The 21983-nt window shown below is 44.8% G+C and overlaps 1 protein-coding gene across 1 annotated transcript in view; it reads left to right on the forward strand.

Annotated features, from left to right (window-relative positions):
* Nucleotides 1-4302: 4302 nt before the first annotated feature.
* Nucleotides 4303-21983, forward strand: part of LOXHD1 (lipoxygenase homology PLAT domains 1) — a gene marked incomplete at both ends in the record, with an annotated part of 158425 nt that continues 140744 nt past the window's right edge. Inside the window, 3 exons of the mRNA XM_080637336.1 lie at nt 4303-4408; nt 5090-5314; nt 5378-5515. Of these exons, the coding sequence (XP_080493462.1) occupies nt 4303-4408; nt 5090-5314; nt 5378-5515 (469 nt within the window). The remainder of the gene's footprint in view (nt 4409-5089; nt 5315-5377; nt 5516-21983) is intronic.

Consider the following 21983-nt stretch of genomic DNA (forward strand, 5'->3'; position numbering starts at 1 on the left):
GCATTTTACCAGCAGAGGCCGTTATGTCCATACGCTTGAAGGCAGCGAGCTCCCACTGAAGCCTCTGGGCACATGAAAACCTTTCCAGCCTGTCTGTGAGATGGGTTGGGCTGCGTATCCCAGTATCCCCAGCTGCCTCTTGCTGAGCTGTTGGGCTGATGGGATTGCAATGTAGATGCAGATTTTGTTATTGGAATTAAAAAAATAGAAAGGAGTAGTGAGGAGCCATATGGGGATGAAAGAAAAAGCAAAGTTCTTAGTAGACACCGTGAAGTCTGATTAAATCTGTAATGACTGGTGCTGCAATAGTGTCAAGCAACTCCCCCAGCACCTCCTTTGCCCAGCCTGGTATAATCTTGTGCATTTCTCATGTACATGGGAGAGAAATGTGATGGCTTCATTGAAGGAAACCTTTGGTATTTATTTCTGTGGCATTAAATTGTTTTCTGAAGCAGATGGACTGTGTGTACTGAAGTATACGGTGTTCTGGGCTACAGGGAGTACTATCAAGAAACTATGCAGAGATGGGGGTAGATACTGCCCTACTGCAAAGTATATGAACAGAACAGATACGAAATATTGCAGTACTAAAGCTGAGGCTGTGCCTTTGGGACTTGTAGCTGCCTTGGGCAGAGCATCATGGGCTTTAACCATCCCTGAATCTCTCCTGACTGTGGTCATTCAGCTAGAGCTCAAAGATGCCCTATTTTCCTGGATTATACCCCAACTTGCACCCCACAGATGCAGCAGGGGAGACAGAATAAACCAGCTGGTTCATAAAACATCTGCTTTGCCTAGATCTGACCTGTGTCTTGCAATCTGTCCTTCAGAGTCAGCTTCTTCACCCTCATCTCCATGGGGTGTGTGGGTCACCAAAAGAGCATTTAAATATGAACCATGGATGCAGACATCAACTTTTCCTTTTAATTGCCCCCAGATTGTGCAATGAGGATCAGACATTTCTAACTGTAAGTGCAGAGGAGTACATACTGAAAAATAACCTCTTCTGAAACAAGAGGTTTCACTGCATCTGCCTGGGGGAGGATTCTAGAACAAAAGTTCCCTTGGGATATGCCACCTGTGTTGCATGGTGCCTGAGAACAGGACATCTGGATTTTATGCTAATAGGTGCAAAATCGGAACCACATAGAAGAGAATGAACTAAAGAAAAGATGCGTTCATGCCTTGCCTAATATTTACCTAATAATTATTAGTAATAATACTCTCATTACCTAATAATGGGATAATTCCCAGTTAAACACTGTACAGGTTTTAACATCCCAGGGGAAAATAGAGGCTACAGCTGAGTTAGGACCTCAAAGAGCCAAATTCTGACCAAATCTGTGATAATACAAGAACTGACTCTGGGCTCATGGTACTCTGATGAGTTCTGGGCTGAGTCTGTTTGGCAGGGAGGATTTGGGGGATTCTCTTGCTGAATGGAGGGTAAGAGTAAAAACCCATATGAATATTGTTGATGGTTTTAACTAATGGTTCTCACAAATAGCTTGGTTGCTTTCCCGGTAGTTCTTTATGCACCAATAAATCCCATTGTTCTCCTCCCAGCTGTTATTCACAAAAAGAACAAAAGCGAGCTGGAGCGTTCCCTGCACATTTCTTTTTAATTAAAGCAGCAGACGAAGGAAGCGTAAGGAGCAAAACTTGAATGAGCCACGATGAATGTTTCTTCCTCCCCCATCGTTTTAAGCCTGTTTGATAGAGGTGATTTGTTTCTGACATATACCTGAGGTCCTGCTCTGCTGCATGAAGAGAAAGCGAAGTGCAAGTTTAGAGGTAGCTCAGATGGGTGGGTCTCAATGGGGCAACTACCAAGGTGTCCCACTGGCACTCTTAGAGCCTTGGATCTTTCTTCCTGACACATGACTCATTATTTCTGCCCTCTGTGGAGCTGCATCAACCAGAGGCTGCTCCCAGAGGTGCTCTGAGCATCCTAAAACTGTGTCTCCCAGTGCGGGAGAGGGAAAAAGGCATTTTTTTTCCCTACCCCAACAGCTCTGCTGTCAAAGGTAGGTAACTTACTACAGGAGCAGATATTAGCAAAGCTATTTTAGGGCTAGAAGGGACCAACCTTGCAACTGGATGTGCTGTTCTGGGTAATCATACTGCTGCCTTTTGGCTTTACATGTTGATTCTGTTAGCATTTTGCTGCCTAGAGCTGGAGCTGTTTGGAGCAGCAACACTCAAGGACTTGGTGTGATGAAGTGTTTACCTTGTGAAAGCATAACAAAGATATAAGCTTTGCTTTTCTGCATGATCCTGTGATTTTTCTTTTTCTGAAGGCGTGTTTTTGTTCTGTTTTGTGGGATTGTTTGTGTTTTGGTGATTGTTTGTGTTTGTGCATTGGCTTTTCTGTGGCCAAAACCTAAGTCCAGCTCCCAGCTTAAGCTGAAATGTTTGTGTCTGTGATTTCTGCTAGGGGCTGAGGGCCATTCCAGAGAGGAGAAAGCTAATGGTTATGAATATAACTGTGCTGCAAAGCATCTGTCTGGGGAAATGTGCTGCATCACCAAATATCTCTGCAGGATCCCTGAGCTCTTTTGGGACTGGCAGCATGGAATGATAGAATCACAGAGTGGTTTGGGTTCTAGTTCCAACCACCTGCCATGGGCAGGGACACCTTCCACTAGAGCAGGTTGCTCCAAGCCCCATCCAACCTGGCCTTGAACACTTCTAGGGGTGAGATATCCACAACTTCATTCTCGTGCCTGTATGGTGCCTTTTAAGCAGTGTGCCCTTGGTGCCTACTGGGCCAGCCACCCCATGCTCACTGTCATAAGTGCTATGCAGCGATGCACCATGTGCTTTTCTGCTCCTTTCTAAAAAATAAATACCTGAAAGTAAACACAGGATTTCTAGCATGGTGCAGTTCCTGTGACGCTGTTATCCCAGGAGTCTGATAAGCCAGAGATGTATCATGAGGAAGAAGAGTGATTAATTTATTTTCTGTATGATTTTTAAGACCTTGGAAAAGCCATTCTTGTGTTTCATCCCAAACCTGTGCTTTAACCTACTTGGAAGGTGTCCCTGAATTGCTAACTTTATGATTCTTAATAGAAATATTTCCATTCAGCAGCCAACACCATAAAAACACTCAGTTTTTAAGAAAATAATATTAGTCACATTAAATTGTTGGAGACTGGTGCCAAACACCTGCTAAGGAGGGTGGAACAGACTCCTACCAATGCTGGATCCCCTGGGCCTTGTGCTTCCCATCCACTCCTGCTCAGGGCAATGCCACTTCCATCCTGCTTGGGCTGCACATCCTGCCACCAAAACATTCATGTTCCTTATAACCCACCACTGAAGCCATCCCTTCCTTCCAGGCTTGGTCCTGGAAAGCCCCAGGTTTATCTAGGAAGGGTTTTAAGTCATGTGAATTAAAGACTTAGACTCTTACCTATACTTACAGTATCATTAACTTGGGCAGCATACCATCAAGCAAATTGCACTTAATTTATCATTTGAGGAAGCTGTGAGCTGAGTTATCCCACAGGCAGTTTGTGTGGTACAGGAGGCTTTGTATCATCATCTACAGCCGTGCCATAAGTTCAGCTCTTGCTTCTCCCATTAGTATGATTTAGTGCCAGGCTGACTGATTTTGGTTTACGTACAATTGAGCTACACCAGAGCAATTCAGTATGGTTTTCTCTATTGCAGTTTTTAACAAAACTTCATTTTCTATGACAAATCCATAATGGCACCTTTGAAGAAAAAGGAATGGTGTTTCTTCTTTTCTCTTCCTGTTCTGAGTCAGACTTTAAATCACCTGCAGTGCTGAGTGCCAGCCTAGGTTCAGCAGCTGGGGCTGTTGTAGGGCTTGGACCTGAGCTGGTGGCTAAGGTGGGAAGAGAGAGGTTGAAGGACCCTCGGTTCCTTCCTATGTCCCACTGACATATCTGCCTTTGGACATGGCAGTGAATCCTCTGTTGCATGTGCTAGCTGTTAGGTGAGGCCAATGCTGACATCCCTGGCACAAACTGGGTGTTGGGCATGCTTCATGCTGTGGTGTCCTTCCAGACATGATGTTAAAAACTTATTTTTGTCATCCTTTACCTATCTCACCTCAGTATTTGCCTGTTAGAGGTGTCAGATAGGTATATTTGTACTTATACTCAGTTATTACTCTGAGTTTTATTTCTCTTTGGTTGACCTAGACAGGCTGTTGTACAACCATCTTGTGTAAAGCACATTCAGTGTCTTCTGACTGTTGCATTTCTTTATTGAGTGTCAATTTTCCATTTGATTGGAGGTAGAGCACAGTGATGGGGATGGAGGAGCTGGATGCCGGAGCGCATTACTGATGCTATGGAGATCTCCAGACAGAGATCCTGGAAGTGCTTGTTTTTCTGGTCATTGGACTGGCTGGTCAAGAGGAAAAAAAATCCAGGTAAAGCTGAGACCCTTGTTATCAGTAAGGTGATCCTGACACCATGAATAATGGAGAGGAAATATAGACCAGTGTGATATAGTTGCTTGATCGGTCTCCTTTTTCACCTGCCCATCTGTCTTATAACCACATGACTGGGTAGCGCTAAGTAATTTTTCATGAGGTTTTTGAAGCTGCCACATGTTATGAGGAGGAGAAACACCTCTCTTTCAACCCATCCTGAGCCCATGTGAAGGATAAGAAGTGGCTTGACCATGTGTCCTCGTCTGACTGATTTCCCAGATAGCTACAGCCTTGATTGGCACATCCTGATACCATAGACCCTGATTGGCAACTGACCCTGAGCGGAGGCTGAGGCAGCTCTGATAAAAAGAAAGAGTTCTCAGCACAGACCAATGAATAAGTAATAATAAAGAAAAGGAGAAAAAACAAAGACCAGGAGAGACAAAAAAGAGAGGAAGGTGCCTCAGCCAAGGAAGTGAAGGGAGGCAGGAAGAGTCAGAAGGTGAGCTGTTGGTACCTGTGGGTTGTGAAGGACAAAGGACTCCAGGACACACCTAAGAAAAAAAGATGGCCCAGTTGTAGGTAGATAGAGGAGGACTAAAGGACATCAGTGATTCATAAAGGAGCCAAGTGGCAGAACTGAGGTTAAGGCAATTGGAGTGTTTTTTTAAAATGTAGAGGTGAAAAACAATGACATGAAAGAAAAGACTAAAAAGAACGAAGTAGAAGAGGTGGAGCAGGAGGAAGAGGAAGAACAGGTGGTGGAAGGGGTAGCTGAGGAAAATGGGAAAGGTGAAATCCAGGAGAAAAAAGGAAAAAAACAATCAAAGTCTGAGGACTCAGAGGTTGATGATGAAGTGAAAAAAAAGAAAAAGAAAAAGACCAAGAGAAGGGAGTACAGCAGTGAGGATGAAGATGACTATGAGCACAGGAAGAAAAAGAAGAAAAAGGGCAAAAAACACAAAGAAAAGAAGAAGAAGAAAGGTGACAAGTCCAAGAAAGGAAAGGCAGATGATAATTTTTTGGAGATGTATGAACAGGAGCTTCGGGACTATCATTCGGACTCCTCCAATGCGACTGAAGACGAGTACAACAAGAAAAAAGGTCAGCTCCATCGTTCCTCATCTCCCCTCTTGAGTAGGCATTTATACTGTTGGCCCTGCAGATGTCCATTTTGGGACCCTTCCTGGGAGTGCAGGCACTTGTCGTTCCTAAGTGGGGGATATTTCTAATGAATTAAGAATTTTACTATGTGAAGTGGCACTGACAGATTGTGTCTGTATTAGCTTTTCAGTTCATGAAGTCACTTTGCCGTGTGCATGGTACTGCTGTAATTACATTCTCCTAATTAATATTTGCATTGTGGTACCATTCAGAGGCTGCAATCAGCAGATTCCCTTCTTGTAAGCAGGATACATAGCAAAGACTCACAGTTCTACCCAAGCATATGCAGCAGCAGGAGTGTGCCGGTGATTTTGGCAATCAGATGAGCAGGCAGTGGAGCGTTTAGGATTGATGTAGAGGCAGAAGATCCAGCATGCCACCTCTCTGGCTGTTGTAAGTAACCAAATATGCTGGGGAAATATTGCTAGTCATCCCTAAATCTTCATACTGTGTCATTACAATAAATAGTCTGCTACGTTTATATACACAGGGTACTTCAGTTCGATGCATGGCATACTGTGCAGTGACTTAAGGATATAGATCATAGAATCATAGAGTGGTTAAGGTGTGAAGAGACCTAAAAATCACCTGGTCGATCCCCGCTGCCATGGGCAGGGACACCTTCCACTGGAGCAGCTTGCTCCAAGCCCCTGTGTCCAACCTGGCCTTGAACACTGCCAGGGATGGGGCAGCCACAGCTTTTCTGGGCACTCAGTTTCATTAAAAGACCATGGTTTGGGGAAGGATTGCAGCCATCAGCCTGGCAAAGTCTAGACAGCTTGTGGAAAAAGACTGTACTTCAGCATTTTATCTGCTGGGCTGCAGCTAGTAATCCCCTCCTTCCCCAGGAAACCTGCAGTGCTGTGGCAGAAATGTGAGGAAACTTCAAGGCAAATGGCAATGACCCATGGTGTAGATCCATGGTTAAAGAAAAAGCCCTCAGTAGGTAGAAGGATGCTCCTGAGCACAGTGAGGTTATCTCCTCATCAGAGGGGTGGGAAGCAAAGACGTAATGGACCGCTGAGGGTTGACACCAGCTGTCCATTACCTGTGCAACTGGATCTTGGCACAACTGGGGCAAGATGTTTACCCTCTCAGCACCATGGTCTCCCCATCAGTCAGAATAATAACGCATTTTGTATGTGACAATTTGGAGAACCGAATGCGCTTAAGGAATCTTGTACAGCATTTCATGCTTGTAGTGTGGCTATAGGTTAACTATAACTGATGACTTCTGTAATGGTGCCATATGGCTATGATGGGAAAAGAAAAATGATTCAATTGTTCTGATGCAGAGAAGCAAATTCCTCCTGTATATACTGTATTTAGGTCATTGCACACAACCTACTGCATTTGTGACTGCTTTTTAAGGGGAGAAAGGTTGTCTCAACTCATACTACAAATTTTTTAATAGTAGAGGAATCTTGCACTTCTCAAAGACAGAATTTCCAGCACATATTTCTAATAATCTTTCCATCATATTCTCCTTAGTTTGTCAACAGTTTCTACATGGCAGGTGATAGCTTGCAGCTGAAACACAGGGAGATAAATGAAACAGGGATTTGATTCTCATAGTCCCTATCAGAAATTAAAAATCCTGTTCAAAAACCTGCAACTTTGACAGCCTCAGGACCTCTATGAATGTTGTCATTCAGTGAGTCCCACTGAACCACTGGTTGCTCCAATGCATGGTGGACTCTCTTGCTTGAGCTGTGTCTCGGTATTTTGCATCCTCCATTTATAGATATTGATGGAAGACAGTGCACATGTACATGAGGGAAGAATAGGGGGGCAAGGAAGAGGAGAAAAATGCTGGGCAGAACATACACTCTCAATAAGCCACTGAGGATTTCCACCAGTGAGAATCTCCTTCTGGGCCATTTGGCATCAAAAAGCAAAAGCTCAGGAGTAAACTCTAACTGCCCTATCCCCCTGCTTGAGTTTCAGCTATTTTCTCTGCCATGCATTGTGCTGCTGCTCTTCCTGTTTTGATTCATAACAGTAAATTTTTGTGTGTGTGACTCATTTGGAGGCTGCTGCTGCTTTTCTTCCAAAAGACCATTGACTGAAGTGACTGCTGCTGGTCAGGGTTTTGAGAAACATGCAACCTCTGCAAAAAGCATCCCAGAAGCTTTGGGATGCAATCTCCCTTTGGTACCGGTGAATATTCAGTACAGCTATATTTCAGTCCACAAGCTGTGATTCCTTTTGCAGTAAAAAGAAAAGAGAGGTGTTGTAAATGTTTTATAAGCAGGTAGTCAATGGTGCCTGTATCATCTGATGTCCTCTTTATCTTACTCTATTAGCAAACAGAGGCAGGGGTGCCCCCTATCACTGTTGATTGATGATTGAAGAACAAGGCAAATTCAGCTCCTGGGGACAGGAAAACAAAAGATACCAAGTCACTGGGAGATAGTGTATTTGAGAAAATTATAGCAGAGAAAGCAGGCTTTTAAACTAAATTGCATCTGTTGCCCATTCCTGTGATCCTGGTGTTAATGAGATTGCTTATTTATTAATAAAGTATTTGCAAAGTCACTTCTACAGTGCAGTGTGGAGGGCTGCAAGTAGACCTTATTGCAGCCTTTCAATACTTAAAGGGGATTTGTAAGAAATATGGAGAAAAACTCTTTACCAAGGTCTGTAGTAGCATGAGAAGGGGCAATGGTTTTAAACTGAATGACAGTGGGTTTAGATTGGACATAAGGAAGAAGTTCTTCCCTGTGAGGATGGTGAGGAACTAGCACAGGGTGTCCAGAGAAAAGATACTGTGGTTGCCCCATCCCTGACAGTGTTCAAGGCGAGGTTGGAAGGTGCTTGGAACATCCTGTTAGAGAGGAAGGTGTCTCTGCCCATGGCAGGGGGTTGGAACTGGATGAGCTTTAATGGTCCCTTCAGTCCTGGTTTAAGTCCATGACACCTTCCAACTCAAATCAATGTATGATTCTAAGATCTTGAATTGCCAATAATAGTGCAAACAGGGTACAGTATATTATGTAAATTTATTGATGGAATCAGTAGATTTCAAGTGCAGTAGGTATCCAGAGACTTCATATAGCACCCTGGCTGCCTTAGACTATCATTGAAAGTTCTATAGACACCAGCAAACTGAGGCACAGAGTGGATGTCTAAGGCCTGAAACCAGCCCTTTGAAGGAACACCATCTCTTTCTCCGTATCTTTCTCTTGATATCTCAGATCTTGTCTGTGATGGAGAAGAGGGAGACTGGTGTGGTTATTGATCCTCCTGCTCAGATTTGGGTGCTTGAGAACCATGAAGGAATGGGTCAAGTGTTACATCTGTTTTCTGGGTCATTTTTGCCAAAGCCATAGGTACATCTGGGTTGGTAGAAAGAAAGGAAATGTTTTCTTCTCCAAACTTGCTTTCATGCCACTAACTGAGCCTTCCCTCTGGCTGAGCTGGCAGCTGCTGGATGACTGGGTTGGCATGGAGACACCCCCAGGCTGTGGCACTGGAGGAAAACTCCCTCCTATACTCTGCAAAGTGCTGCTGACTCGGGAGATCTTGGGGCTTCCCTTTTTGCATAGCTGTAGCTCAACAGAGGCATATCTCATCTCAGAGGAGATCAACCTTTTTGGGTTTGTATTGATGATTAATTCTCTTTTTTTTTTTTTTTTTTTAATTTTCTCCTCTCCTGTTGTTTTTGTTTTTGTTTCCTGATGAGTTTCATGTCTGGGTATCAAGGAGTAGGCATCTTTCCTTCAAAAGGAAACAAATCCTTTAGTGGGTTTTCCTTGCCTTTGTGGAAGCTCTACTCTAGCATGTAGTCAGACCTGCAGCACTGTGCTCTCATGGTCACCATCTTCACTATTTGAAGATTTAAACCCTTGCAGATGTCTCCTTTCATTTACAAGTGTATGCTCAGCAAGTGTGGCCAAAGTTCCCAGGACTTTTTCACTGAGGATGAATGATAAGGAACTTCCATACATACAATTTATCAAAAGGCAGGTCTGTGTGACAGCAAATGGCTAGGAAAGCACAGGTGATTCTTGACAAAGACACTGTAGAGGTCCATGGGATGTATACACTCCCAGGCAAGGGAGCAAAGCTTGGATTAGCTCCCAGGAGATGCAGTACTTTGAGACTTTAGGCCTCTCTTCCAGGTACAGATGCTGAGACCACTTTGTATGCAACACCACTGGTTTGTCCATATTGCATAGTGGGTGAAGCTGGGCTTCAGTGATGTTGGCAGTGCCAATAATAATCATAAAATGAAGCAAGCTACTCAAGAAATGCAGTTTTTGTTAACACGTTGTCTCAGATGGTGATGGGGGGGAGGAAAATGGCCACTGTTGATTTGTAAATAGAAATACAAGCTGCTCATAATTTCTTTTGATGTGAGACATCCATTTTATTGTGTTATATTTATCACATCATGTTACTTTAGTGACTGCAGCAAGGGGTTACACACACAAAACATTCAGGACACGCTGATTTTATTGCTAACTTATGTTTAATGTAACTCAGCAGCAGAATGAAGGAGGAGAGCAAGCGCTGTGTGATTGCCAGCTCTCTCTCTGTGCTATGTACAGGACTGGAGAGAGGTATCACATATTTTTATGATAGATGATCATCAGTAGCAAAACCATCTCATCTGTTCCTTACATCCACTGATCTTCCCAAACTGAGGTTTTGATGGATATCCAAATCAGGATAAACAAAGACTCCTTTTTGGAAGACAGATTTTCTTCTTCCAATTAAACTGAGTTGAGTCTCAGGCATAAAGCTTTCAAGGAAGAGTTTTGGACTCAGTTTTATGTCTTGTGATCTGGTGGGACATGCAAAGCACATCACCAAGAGAAGGTGGTGCTGCACCTGCCTTGCAAGCAGGTGAGATCCACCATGTCTGCACCTCAGCATTTTCCATAGTTACAAATCACTGCCTGAAATATGACTTTTGAAAAGGTTAGATCACTTTCACTCAAAAGCTATCAGCCTGTGTGACAGAACAAGCCAAATCTAAACTAGCTGTGATACTGAAGTGTTGATTAAGTTGCAGTAGCACATGCTGATATTTTTATGTAGGCACCAAAAACTACCCCCCACTGGAAACTTGTGTAGCCCCAATGGAAAGTTGCAGTTGTCTGGAGATGTTGTGCTGAAATGGGGTCTTACAAATTGGAAATGAGTAATTAAAATGCTGTAGATGGGGCCTTGCCAGGAATCACACAACTCTTTGCCGTCCATGATCAGCCATCAACCCGCGGCAGGGCTGTTGCTAGTCATTGGTATGGAAAATCAGTATTGCAAAGCAGATGAGTGTGAATAAACCTTTCATAGCAAGCAGTTGTTGGTATCTGAAGGTTTAAACCCTTGCAGATGTCTCCTTTCATTTACAAGTCTGTGCTCATCAAGTGCACACACAGGGCTGGGGGGAGTGATCGCTTATGTACCCCTGCCCAGGCAGCCCCGAGCATACATAGGAGCCATCCCCGTTACTCACACAGGATCCATTTGGGATGGCTCAGCCCAGCTGCCAGCACCAAAAACAGCACCGAGGAACAGCTGTAGGCACGAGGCTGCCAAACGCTTGGCACAGCTGATGCATGGCTGATGCTTGTAAAACCCGCACCCGTGAGAATGCAGCCTTACAGCACTGCTGCTTTCCTCACACCCCAGATCTCATATCTGAACTGAATGGCAAGTTCAGTTTCATATCCTTAATTGTCTGTGGCTACTTTTTAGACTGAATATTTGGGTTTGGACTTTTAACAGAAAATGCCTGAGAGTTCCTGAAGAGAGTTTCTCTTCAGGATTTCACTGAGAAGCAGATGTTGAATGCAGATCAAGATATTAAATTCTAGAAGTGTTTTCCCCAGCCTATGTGTCCAGTCAGCCTGGACTCAAAGCAACCAAGGTGTCCTCTCTGAGGAAGGTGACCTTTAGAAGATGCAGGACTAGAACTTGATCACACTGAAATCATTCAAGATCTGTGGATTTTTGCTTTTTGTCTTCGTCTTCCTGTCCTCTCTCCTTAAACTAATCAGAATTCCTGGATTTTAGAAAATCTGAGATTTGCCTGGGTAGCTTTTCATTCTCTGGCTGCAGAAAGAAAACTGAGGAGCTGCTTTTCCTTGCAAATACTGCAGATCCCTCCACTGATGCATCACATTCCCGGTTTCAGGACTGCATTGGTATTCTGAGGGTGACTGGTTTTGTTCTTGCTTATACTTTGCTAAATGTACTTCTTCCAGGCTCTTTGTAAAGCTGTTTATCACCCTCTCCCTGAGTATTTGGACCAGTATCTGAACACTGTACCATTAAAACAACAGAATTATTTCCATCCAAATGGAAAGTCTGGCCAGAAAATTGTACTGAGCTATACGGGACTAAGCATAGAGAGAGAAAGAGAGCAAACCTGGAGTCCTGTGTTCAGCTCTGGGGCAACAGCACAAGAGGGACGTGGAGCTGTTGGAGCGAGGCCAGAGGAGGCCATGGAGATGCTGCGAGGGCTGGAGCGGCTCTGCTCTGGAGCCAGGCTGAGAGAGCTGGGCTGGGGCAGCCTGGAGAAGAGAAGGCTCCTGAAGGGGAGACCTGAGAGCAGCTCCAGTGCCTAAAGGGGCTGCAGGAAACCTGGAGAGGGGCTTTGGACAAGGGCCTGTATGGACAGGACAAGGGGAATGGCTTTAACCTGCCCGAGGGGAGACTGAGATGAGCTCTTAGGCAAAAGCTCTTCCATTTTAAGTCAATCCCCACAGCTTCAGGTGAGCTGTTGTATCCATCTAAGATCAAGGAAAGCAAAAACTTCTGGCAGGGTTGGTATCAAGACTTCTGCTTGTAAGCTACAGTTTACTAGGGGTTCCTATGTCAGCTGTCAGGGATGTGACTAGGATATTACTTCCACATAACATAATTTTTATCTTGTTAAGGCCTCCACTTGGCTGACTATTGCTGCTCAAACAACAAATACTTGTTTATTCTCAGTGTCTTGCATTTGCAGATATGTCCCCAGGCATTGTCAGAGGAGTTTTTCTTATGCCTTTGGCTCTTCTTCCCTGCTGGACACTGTTGTCTAACACAATGTCACAGATACCTGAGTGGCAGCACTTACAAACAGTCTGAAAATAATAATAATGATGGCTTTTGCTGATGGATTTATATGCATTGCAGGACTCGCTAGACACATACCATAAAGTAGTTGTTCATCATTGCTGTAATTAGATGTGGCTGTTGGAAACGATTAGTCTTTTTGGCACTTCATGCCCTGATGTTCAGATCTGTTGTATTTTTCCACAGTTTCCTCGATTTTATGGACATCAGTATTATGGTAGTATGTCTATCAGACTTCCTTGGTGAGCTGTAAGTATTAATCAGGAGATACATGTAAAGAAATGAGGTAGGAGTTGGGAAGGTCAAAGGTTGTATCAATTCACAGTATCTTTTTAAGTCTTTCTTTAAGGTGTCATTCAGTTTTTAATAAGTGCCTCCATGACTTGTTAAGTTGCAGAATTATGATTAATTCATCATGACATCTAATAATGTGTGTGTAAGGATAGGTAACACTCATAACTTGCCATAAATAAAAGCTTCTGCAGGCACTGGTCCCTGCTTACCATAGAACCACAGACTGGTTTGGGTTGGAAGGGACGTTAAAGCTCATCCATTTCCAACCTCCTGCCAAGAGAAGGAACAACTTCCACTAGAGCAGGTTGCGCCAAGTCCATGTGCCCAACCTCGCCTTGAACACTGCCAGGGATGGGGCAGCCACAGCTTCTCTGGGCACCCTGTGCCAGCGCCTCAGCACCCTCACAGGGAAGAGCTTCTGCCTAAGAGCTCATCTCAGTCTCCCCTCTGGCAGGTTAAAGCCATTCCCCTTGGCCTGTCCCTACAGGCCCTTGTCCAAAGCCCCTCTTTAGATTTCCAGGAGCCCCTTTAGGCACTGGAGCTGCTCTCAGGTCTCCCCTTCAGGAGCCTTCTCTTCTCCAGGCTGCCCCAGCCCAGCTCTCTCAGCCTGGCTCCAGAGCAGAGCTGCTCCAGCCCTCGCAGCATCTCTGTGGCCTCCTTTGGCCTCCCTCCAACAGCTCCACGTCCCTCTTGTGCTGCTGCCCCAGAGCTGGATCAGGACTGAAGGGGGGGCCTTCCCAGGGCACAGCAGAGAGGGAGAATCCCCTCCCTCGACCTGCTGCTCACTCTCTAGGGTTGCAGCCCAGCACACAGTTGGCTATCTGTCAATCAGCCTCAAACGCAGCTGGTCTCAGGAACAAAAGGTGCTGGTTCCTCACTGAGAGCTGCCAGGGGTTCAGTGTTCCCCTCTTGCAGGCGGTATGGCTGTCGTGGGACAACTGTCCCCACTCACAGCGTTATCCAGTCCTCACATGCTGGTGGCTGTGCCAGCTACTGAACACAGTCCTTCTGGATTCACTGGCTCTGGCTGAGCGGTTCTGAAACATGTTGTTGTCTGTGTTGTTGGTTTTTTTCTGCAAAAACAACTCAGCTGTTCCTCACAAACAAACCATGAGACATGTCTTGCCTTGCTCATCTCAGCATCCAACACCTGCAGCACCTCTCGGCCAAGGGTTCTGGGGAAGTCCGCAAAAAAATGGTCTTTGCTGAAATTCCTCTTCCTCAAACATGGGTATTGGGGGTGAGGGCTGGCAGCAAGGAGAGCATCTCTCCTTGGTTGTGGTTGTCCTACTGCCTAGACAGCTAGGAAGTGGGGCTCTTCTTTGAATCTAGTGGTGTGATAGACAGCAGTGAATTAGTTCCACTTGTGTTCTGCAGACACATCGCTCTACTACAGACTTGATTCAGTGCCACAGCTAAAATCAATATTGTATTTTACCCAGGTTGCATGATACACTTCCTGTTGGACAGCAGTACCTAATGTTGGTGTGTACAGTTGTGATTCAGAGACACCCCACATCCTGGCAAGCCCTCCTCGTCTCCAAAAGATAATGAAAGAAAAGGAACAGTTTTTTCTCATTAATGTTTCCCTCCCCTGAGGCACAGCGTTTTCCTCCAGTGCAATTTAAACTTGAGTAACAAAGATGTCGATTGCTAAGCTAATTCTGCCTTGCTGTTCCAGCAAAGAACTGACTTTTTTTCTGGTATTGCTAAGGCAAAAGCACTTTTAAGTGATAGCTGGAGCAGCAGACGTATCAAGTTTGGCTTCCTACAGTGCATGAAAATGAAATGTTGATTTTGTAATACCTGACGAAATAAAACAAACTCCAAACCTCAACTAGAATGCCTGTGGGAACAGGCAGGACAGTGTTCAGCTTTAGATTTGTATTTTAGAAGATAAATGATGTTTCAGAGCTCTGTATAGTTCTGTTTGTATGTACAAGTAGTAACTTTGCAGGAAACTTCCCTAATTCGTATCCATGAAGTATCTCAAAATGCAAGGTACTATTAATTCTGCAATTCTTTCTATAATGTATAGTGAAAATGTATAACAGTGTGCAACTGGTCCAGATATTCATGGAAAATATCCCTCTCTTTTGCTTTGAATAATTAATTTGGCATCTATGCTGAACTCAAGAGCTGCTTTTGCTAAAGCATGTAATGAGCAGGCAATCTCCCATAGCTTGTGAGGCCCAAATCTGTTCACAGTTTGGCCAGTATGAATCCAAAGTCATGGTGCTCAAGTCAATGGAGTTAGCCAGCATCTCTCATTCCCAGAGTGAATGAGAGAAGATTTTGACTCATTTTGTGTATGACAAGAGATTATTGCCCAAATTGTGGCTTGATAAAAACAAGCTCTGATTCCAAACGCCCCTCTTCATGGTGGTGAAAGGATAGTCCTGATAAAGATGTAATTACAGTAAATATTTAACTGGTGTGTTCATGTGCATAGAACATAATTTTGTCAAACGTACCCTGTAACAATCAGCACAGACCCGTAAAAACTTCTAGGTATTCTGCATACATGTAGTTATCAAGGTTCTCTTCAGGTACTCCAAGCAAACATAAGCTGAAGTGCTTCAGTAGGAGCCAGAGTGACTGGTGCTTTGCATGAATCAACATTAAGTGAATACTGAGAACAATCACTGAATTTCCAACTGGAAATACAGTGAAGTGCAGACAACCATTACTGCTGCTGAGGTAAATGCATCCTGTCAGATGCTTCTGAAGGTAGCTCTGATAGCCATAATTTCAAGCTGTGTTGGTCTGGGTTTTATAGTCGAGATGAAGACAGCATCTTGCTGGTTTCTTCTGCTATCTTGGTGTAGGAGGGTTTGGATTTTGTTTACTTTGTGCATGTAGCCTGGGTTTGTGGATCTTTAAGGAAGCAGGAGGCAGTGAGAGAGATGAGGTTTGCCACAAATGAGGTGTATGATGATATTTGATATATCAGCTCAAAGAGGAGTGAAGACATACTGGAGGGGGGAAAGCTGCCTTCAGGACACTGGTGCTTTTGTGCACACTGGGATGTCTCATGTCTGCAGCCACCTTGGGGCTTTTACCCAGTGCAAGCTTTACTAAGCTAGCCAGCTTAGCTTGGCTCTAGTTCCTGCTTTCCCTCTCCTTACCCAGACTCTCTGATGACTCCGTGCTTTGCTGTCTTGTTGCATTTGCATAACTGTGGCATATTGCTTAATTATTTTCTACCAAGGGCCACTTTTGTTGCACAGTTAGGCACCGTCGTGAGCTCCAGCTCAGTTCTCCATATTCACCGTATGAGAATGTGACCTGAAGGGCTCTGCAGTCACTGCCAATATTGATCCTAAGCAGTCCCATGTTGGAGTGAGAAAAACCTGAGTTTATCAGACAAAGCACTCTTCTACCCTGAAGATATTCCTTCCTCGTGGAGCTAAGAGAATTTTGCATGCTGTTAGCTAGGGGATCTCAGCCTTCACTTGTCAGTCTTTACAGCTTTACAGTCATTTGAGCAACTGTTTTGAAGTGAATATTTACTCTGGCCACTCAATGGACAGGTTTATATTATCAGCTCTTACTGCAAGACAGGGAAACGGATGTAAGTTCTTCCAGGAATGCTGCAGTGAAACTTGATACTGATTTTATGCTGTCTGTATCTTGTGCTTGAAATGACCATTTCTGAATGCTTGTTTTCAGCAAAGAAACTATGTCTGTTATTTCCATTATTGAGCTTGTATATGCCCATGAAAAGCAGTCCATAGCAAATTAATTCTGTTTTGCCTGCTGAAACTTTGACTGGTCTTCATACTGGATAGCTGAACAGTGCAGTCAGCTGGGGATTCAATATTTACCAGATGAGATAACTGCACCAAATTCCTCTTGATTGAAGTAATATTTGGAACTAAAGAGACTGTATCGGTGGCTGTATTTAAAGCTTTGTATTGACTCTGCCTAGCCTACTGGGAGAAAAGCAAGATTTGGAGACTGGCCTGAAAGTCAAGCGTTCCCATAATAACACCACAGATTACTGTAAATTGGCCGTGTTCATTCAGAATAGGCTTACCTTTGTCCTAGAGCACCTAAATGTAGGTTTCTTTCAGTAAGCAGTTGCCTGCTCAGCAGGATGATGGTCAAGCTGAGATCCAGTACTCTCCCTCTTCCTTTTGTGACCTCTCTTCGGGGCTCGCTTATCCATGGTGCGTGATGAACTCAGCCAACACTGATAGGAACTGTTGAGGAGTAGGTAGCACAAATGGGCAGGAGCATCCTCATATTTAATGACCTCACCAGGTCAGCAGCTTGGGTGAAGAGGCATGGACATTTGGAGCATCCTGTCCAGTTTGAAGGGAGGCAGATGACCAATGCCAATGTCATGGTTTGTTCCTTATGTTTAACCAAGAAGGAAATAGGGGCATGGTGGCTGCAAAGCTATCCATCCATGGAAGGGCTGAGAGCTCTCTGCCACAATACATCTCAGGGTGTAAGACCAGCAGGAATGCATATAAAGGAGTTGTTTTTCACATCATAGAAGCTAAAAGTTATTGCAAAGCTTTGAAGACAGTTCATTCTCAAGTCCTGCTGACTACAATGGGAAAAACTATAAACTCTTGAGGTGTGCAGCTAGCAAAATGTTGCAGTGTCTCGACTGTGGTCTCTCAACTGACTCTGTGGAGGAAATGTCAATGGGATTGAGCCAGCCCTTCCATACTCCACTTTGAGAGCAGACCTCTTTGAGGAGGTTAAAGATTGCCTACAATATCTCTTAAAGATGTCAGACAGCTAAATGCAAAGTGACTACACACAGACATCTCATAAATAAGCAAGGGAAGGAGACTCTTTGGATGCACTTGGAAACTTCAAGGGTAATCATAAAATCCCTGTGGGTGCTCCCTTTATTTGCATTTAGTGATTGCTTCCATTGAGGAGTATAAATAATAGGATGCAGCCAAATTTGGAGTGATACTCCAAAACCTTATTCTATCCTGAAAAGCTTTGCTATAATTTGTCTTTGACTGTTGGACCAAGCAACAACCCCGAAAGAAATCTTGAACTGACTGTGTGCATCAGTGTCAAAAGATGGGAAAATAGCAACCTTTGTATTTCATGACTTTGCAAGGAAATATTGCACTCCTGTTGTGAGCTGGTTCTTGGGGATTTTTACCTTTCCATTTGTAATGATAGAATCACAGAATCATAGAATAGTTAGGGTTGGAAAAGACCTTAAGATCATCTAGTTCCAACCCCCCTGCCATAGGCAGGGGCACCCCACACTAAACTATGTCACCCAAGGCTCGGTCCAACCTGGCCTTGAACACCGCCAGGGATGAAGCATTCAGAACTTCCTTGGGCAACCCATTCCAGTGCCTCACCACTCTTACAATAAAGAATTTCTTCCTTATATCCAATCTAAACTTCCCTTGTTTGAGTTTTAACCCTTTACCCCTTGTCCTGTCACTACAGTCCCTAATGAATAGTCCATCCCCAGCATCCTTGTAGGCCCCCTTCACATACTGGAAGGCTGCAATGAGGTCTCCACGCAGCCTTCTCTTCTCCAGGCTGAACAGCACAAACTTTCTCAGCCTATCTTCATATGGGAGGTGCTCCAGTCCACTTGTCTTCCTTGTGGCCCTCCTCTGGACTTGTTCCAACAGTTCCATGTCCTTCTTATGTTGAGGACACCAGAACTGCACACAATACTCCAAGTGAGGTCTCACGAGAGCAGAGTGGAGGGGCAGGATCACCTCCTTCGACCTGCTGGTCATGCTCCTCTTGATGCAGCCCGGGATACAGTTGCTTTCTGGGCTGCAAGCACACACTGCTGGCTCGTGTTCATTTTCTCATCAACCAACACCAACATTTGACAATGTAAACTGGATATACGCTGGATTTGGAGAAGGCTGAGGTTCTTAATGACTTCTTTGCCTCAGTCTTCACAGGCAAACGCTCTGACCACACCATCCAAGTCTTGGAAGGCAGACACAGGGACTGTGAGAACGAAGACCTTAGGCCCACTGTAGGACAGGATCTGGCTCGAGGCCGTCTGAAGACCCTGAATGTACACAAGTCCATGGGACCTGATGAAATCCATCTGCAGGCCCTGAAGGAGCTGGCAAATGAAGTTGCTAAGCCACTGGCCATCATATTTGAAAAATCATGGCAGTCAGGTGAAGTTCCCAATGACTGGAAAAAGGGTAATATAACCCCCATTTTCAAGAAGGGGAAAATGGATGACCCGGGGAATTACAGACCAGTCAGTCTCACCTCTGTGCCTGGCAAAATCATGGAGCAGATTCTCCTGGAAGGCATGCTAAGGCACATGAAAAACAAGGAGGTGGTTGGTGACAGCCAGCATGGCTTCAGCTAAGGGGAAATCCTGCCTGACCAATTTGGTGGCCTTCTATGATGGGGCTACGAAACTGATGGACAGGGGCAGAGCAGTTGAAGTCATCTATCTGGACTTGTGCAAAGCGTTCGACACTGTCCCACACGACATCCTTGTCTCGAAATTGGAGAGACATCAATTTGATGGGTGGACCACTCGGTGGATAAAGAACTGGCTGGATGGCCGCACGCAAAGAGTTGTGGTCAATGGCTCGATGTCCAGCTGGAGACCGGTAACGAGTGGTGTCCCTCAGGGATCAGTGTTGGGACCGGTCTTGTTCAACATCTTTGCCGGTGACATGGACAGTGGGATTGAGTGCGCCCTCAGCAAGTTTGCCGAGGACACCAAGCTGTGTGGTTCGGTTGATACACTGGAGGGAAGGAATGCCATCCGGAGGGACCTTGACATGCTTGTGAGGTGGGCTGATGCCAGCCTTATGAAGTTTAACCATGCCAAGTGCAAGGTTCTACACCTGGGTCAGAGCAATCCCAAGCACAGCTACAGGTTGGGCAAAGAAGAGATTCAGAGCAGCCCTGTGGAGAAGGACTTGGGGGTGTTGGTCGATGAGAAAATGAACATGAGCCTGCTTCAGTGTGCGCTCGCAGCCCAGAAAGCCAACTGTATCCTGGGCTGCATCAAAAGGAACGTGACCAGCAGGTTGAAGGAGGTGATCCTGCCCCTCTACTCTGCTCTCATGAGACCTCACTTGGAGTATTGTGTGCAGTTCTGGTGTCCTCAACATAAAAAGGACATGGAACTGTTGGAACAAGTCCAGAGGAGGGCCATGAGGATGGTCAGGGGAGTGGAGCACCTCCCGTATGAAGATAGGCTGAGAAAGTTTGTGCTGTTCAGCCTGGAGAAGAGAAGGCTGCGTGGAGACCTCAGAGCAGCCTTCCAGTATGTGAAGGGGGCTTATAAGCATGCTGGTGATGGACTATTCATTAGGGACTGTAGTGACAGGACAAGGGGTAAAGGGTTAAAACTCAAACAAGGGAAGTTTAGATTGGATATTTAGTTCTGAATGCTTCATCCCTGGCGGTGTTCAAGGCCAGGTTGGACTGAGCCTTGGGTGACATAGTTTAGTGTGAGGTGTACCTGCCCATGGCAGGGGGTTTGGAACTAGATGATCTTAAGGTGCTTTCTAACCCTAACTATTTTATGATTCCATGATTCTATGAATTATTTTTTTAACTTTGCCTGGTAATGAGTACATATCCCATGTTCAGCTGATGGAGGTTGAAGATAATATGTGAATAAAGAAGTGCCTCTGTTAAAACCAACTTTGAAGATCCTGGAGACTTTGGGTAGATATTTTCCATCAGCAAAGGGGTTTTAGGGGCTGGCATCATTGCACTGTATAGGCACATTTTTGGTGAGCATTAACCCCCGTTATCCTAAGAATATTCACAGTAGTGATGGAGGTGAATCCTCAGCAGGGAATTCAGATCTTTTGAGTGGTGGAGAGGGGTTTGAAAAATCAGGACTCAAAATAAGGAAAAGTTTGGAAATACCGTGAGACCATCTGAAAAAATAAGGAACTCAGTGGGAAGGGAAGACCCAGTTTGTGTAATGAAACATGTATGATACTCGAGATACTTAACTTCTGTGTTTTCTTAATCTTCCCCTTCACAGCTGGAGAGCCCTGCCTCAGCTGCACTGAAGTAGCAAAATTGATCTTTCTAGCCCAGAAACCCTTGGTTCGAACTGTGACTTCTACAGAAATCAAATTTCAAGCTTTTCAGCTAATTCGGCTTTATTGTCCCAAATCACAAAGTACAAGATGTTTATGCCTGGGATTTGCTAAGGCTGAACATGTTGTCTCAAAGCCAGAATATTCAATTATTCAAGAGCAAACTACTGGCATGGTTAAGAAATGTCACTAGTGTACAGTTCTTGTTGTCTTATACCATAGTTGCTGTTCCCAGCAAAGGGGCTTATGGTACAGAATGCTGCCCCCCATCCCAGAACAGTAGCTTGTTCTGCCTGCTGGGTCCTCAAGCTGCAGAAATGCTCTCAACAAAGATGATATCCATCAGCTGTCAGTGGTTGATCACAAATAAAAGAAATGCAAAGAAAACCAGGTTGCACAGGGCTTGGGGCAACCTGGTCTAGTGGGAGGTGTCTCTGCCTGTGGCAGGGGGCTGGAACTCGAGGAGCTTTAAGGTCCCTTCCAAGCCAAACCATCCTGTGATTCTGTGAAAGGAACAATTCTGGACTCAGATCAATGAACTTCTATGCTTTCAAAGAATGTAGCTAAATAAACTGTCTCCAGATGCCTTCTCCAGAAAGAGCTAGCTTCAGTACTAGTATTAAACCTCTATTTTCTTCCTGCAGAGGAAGTCCTGACTTCCTGGACATCTCTGGAAAGCTATGACATCATTGACTTGCACAGCTGGCTGCACAGCTGTAGTGCTGGAGAAGGGGCAGCAGGGCTCCTTTTCCCTTCCAGGGGTGCACCGTAATGCTTGTCAAATGTGGTGATGTGCTGGTGTCATCTACCCAGCCCCTCCTTTCATCCCTCTGTGCAAAGTTAATTAAAATGGTGCTAACCTCTGCATATGGTCAGTAATGACATGTGCTACTCTGGCAGGGCTCGACACATTTGTCTGGTAAAAACTGCTGCCTGCTTGCTGCAGTGTGTGGAGGCTGAACTTGGGTTTGTGAATGTATAGTGTAAATTTGGAT

Source organism: Psittacula echo, assembly GCF_963264785.1.
Source record: "Psittacula echo genome assembly, chromosome: Z".
Taxonomy (NCBI): Eukaryota; Metazoa; Chordata; class Aves; order Psittaciformes; family Psittacidae; genus Psittacula; species Psittacula echo.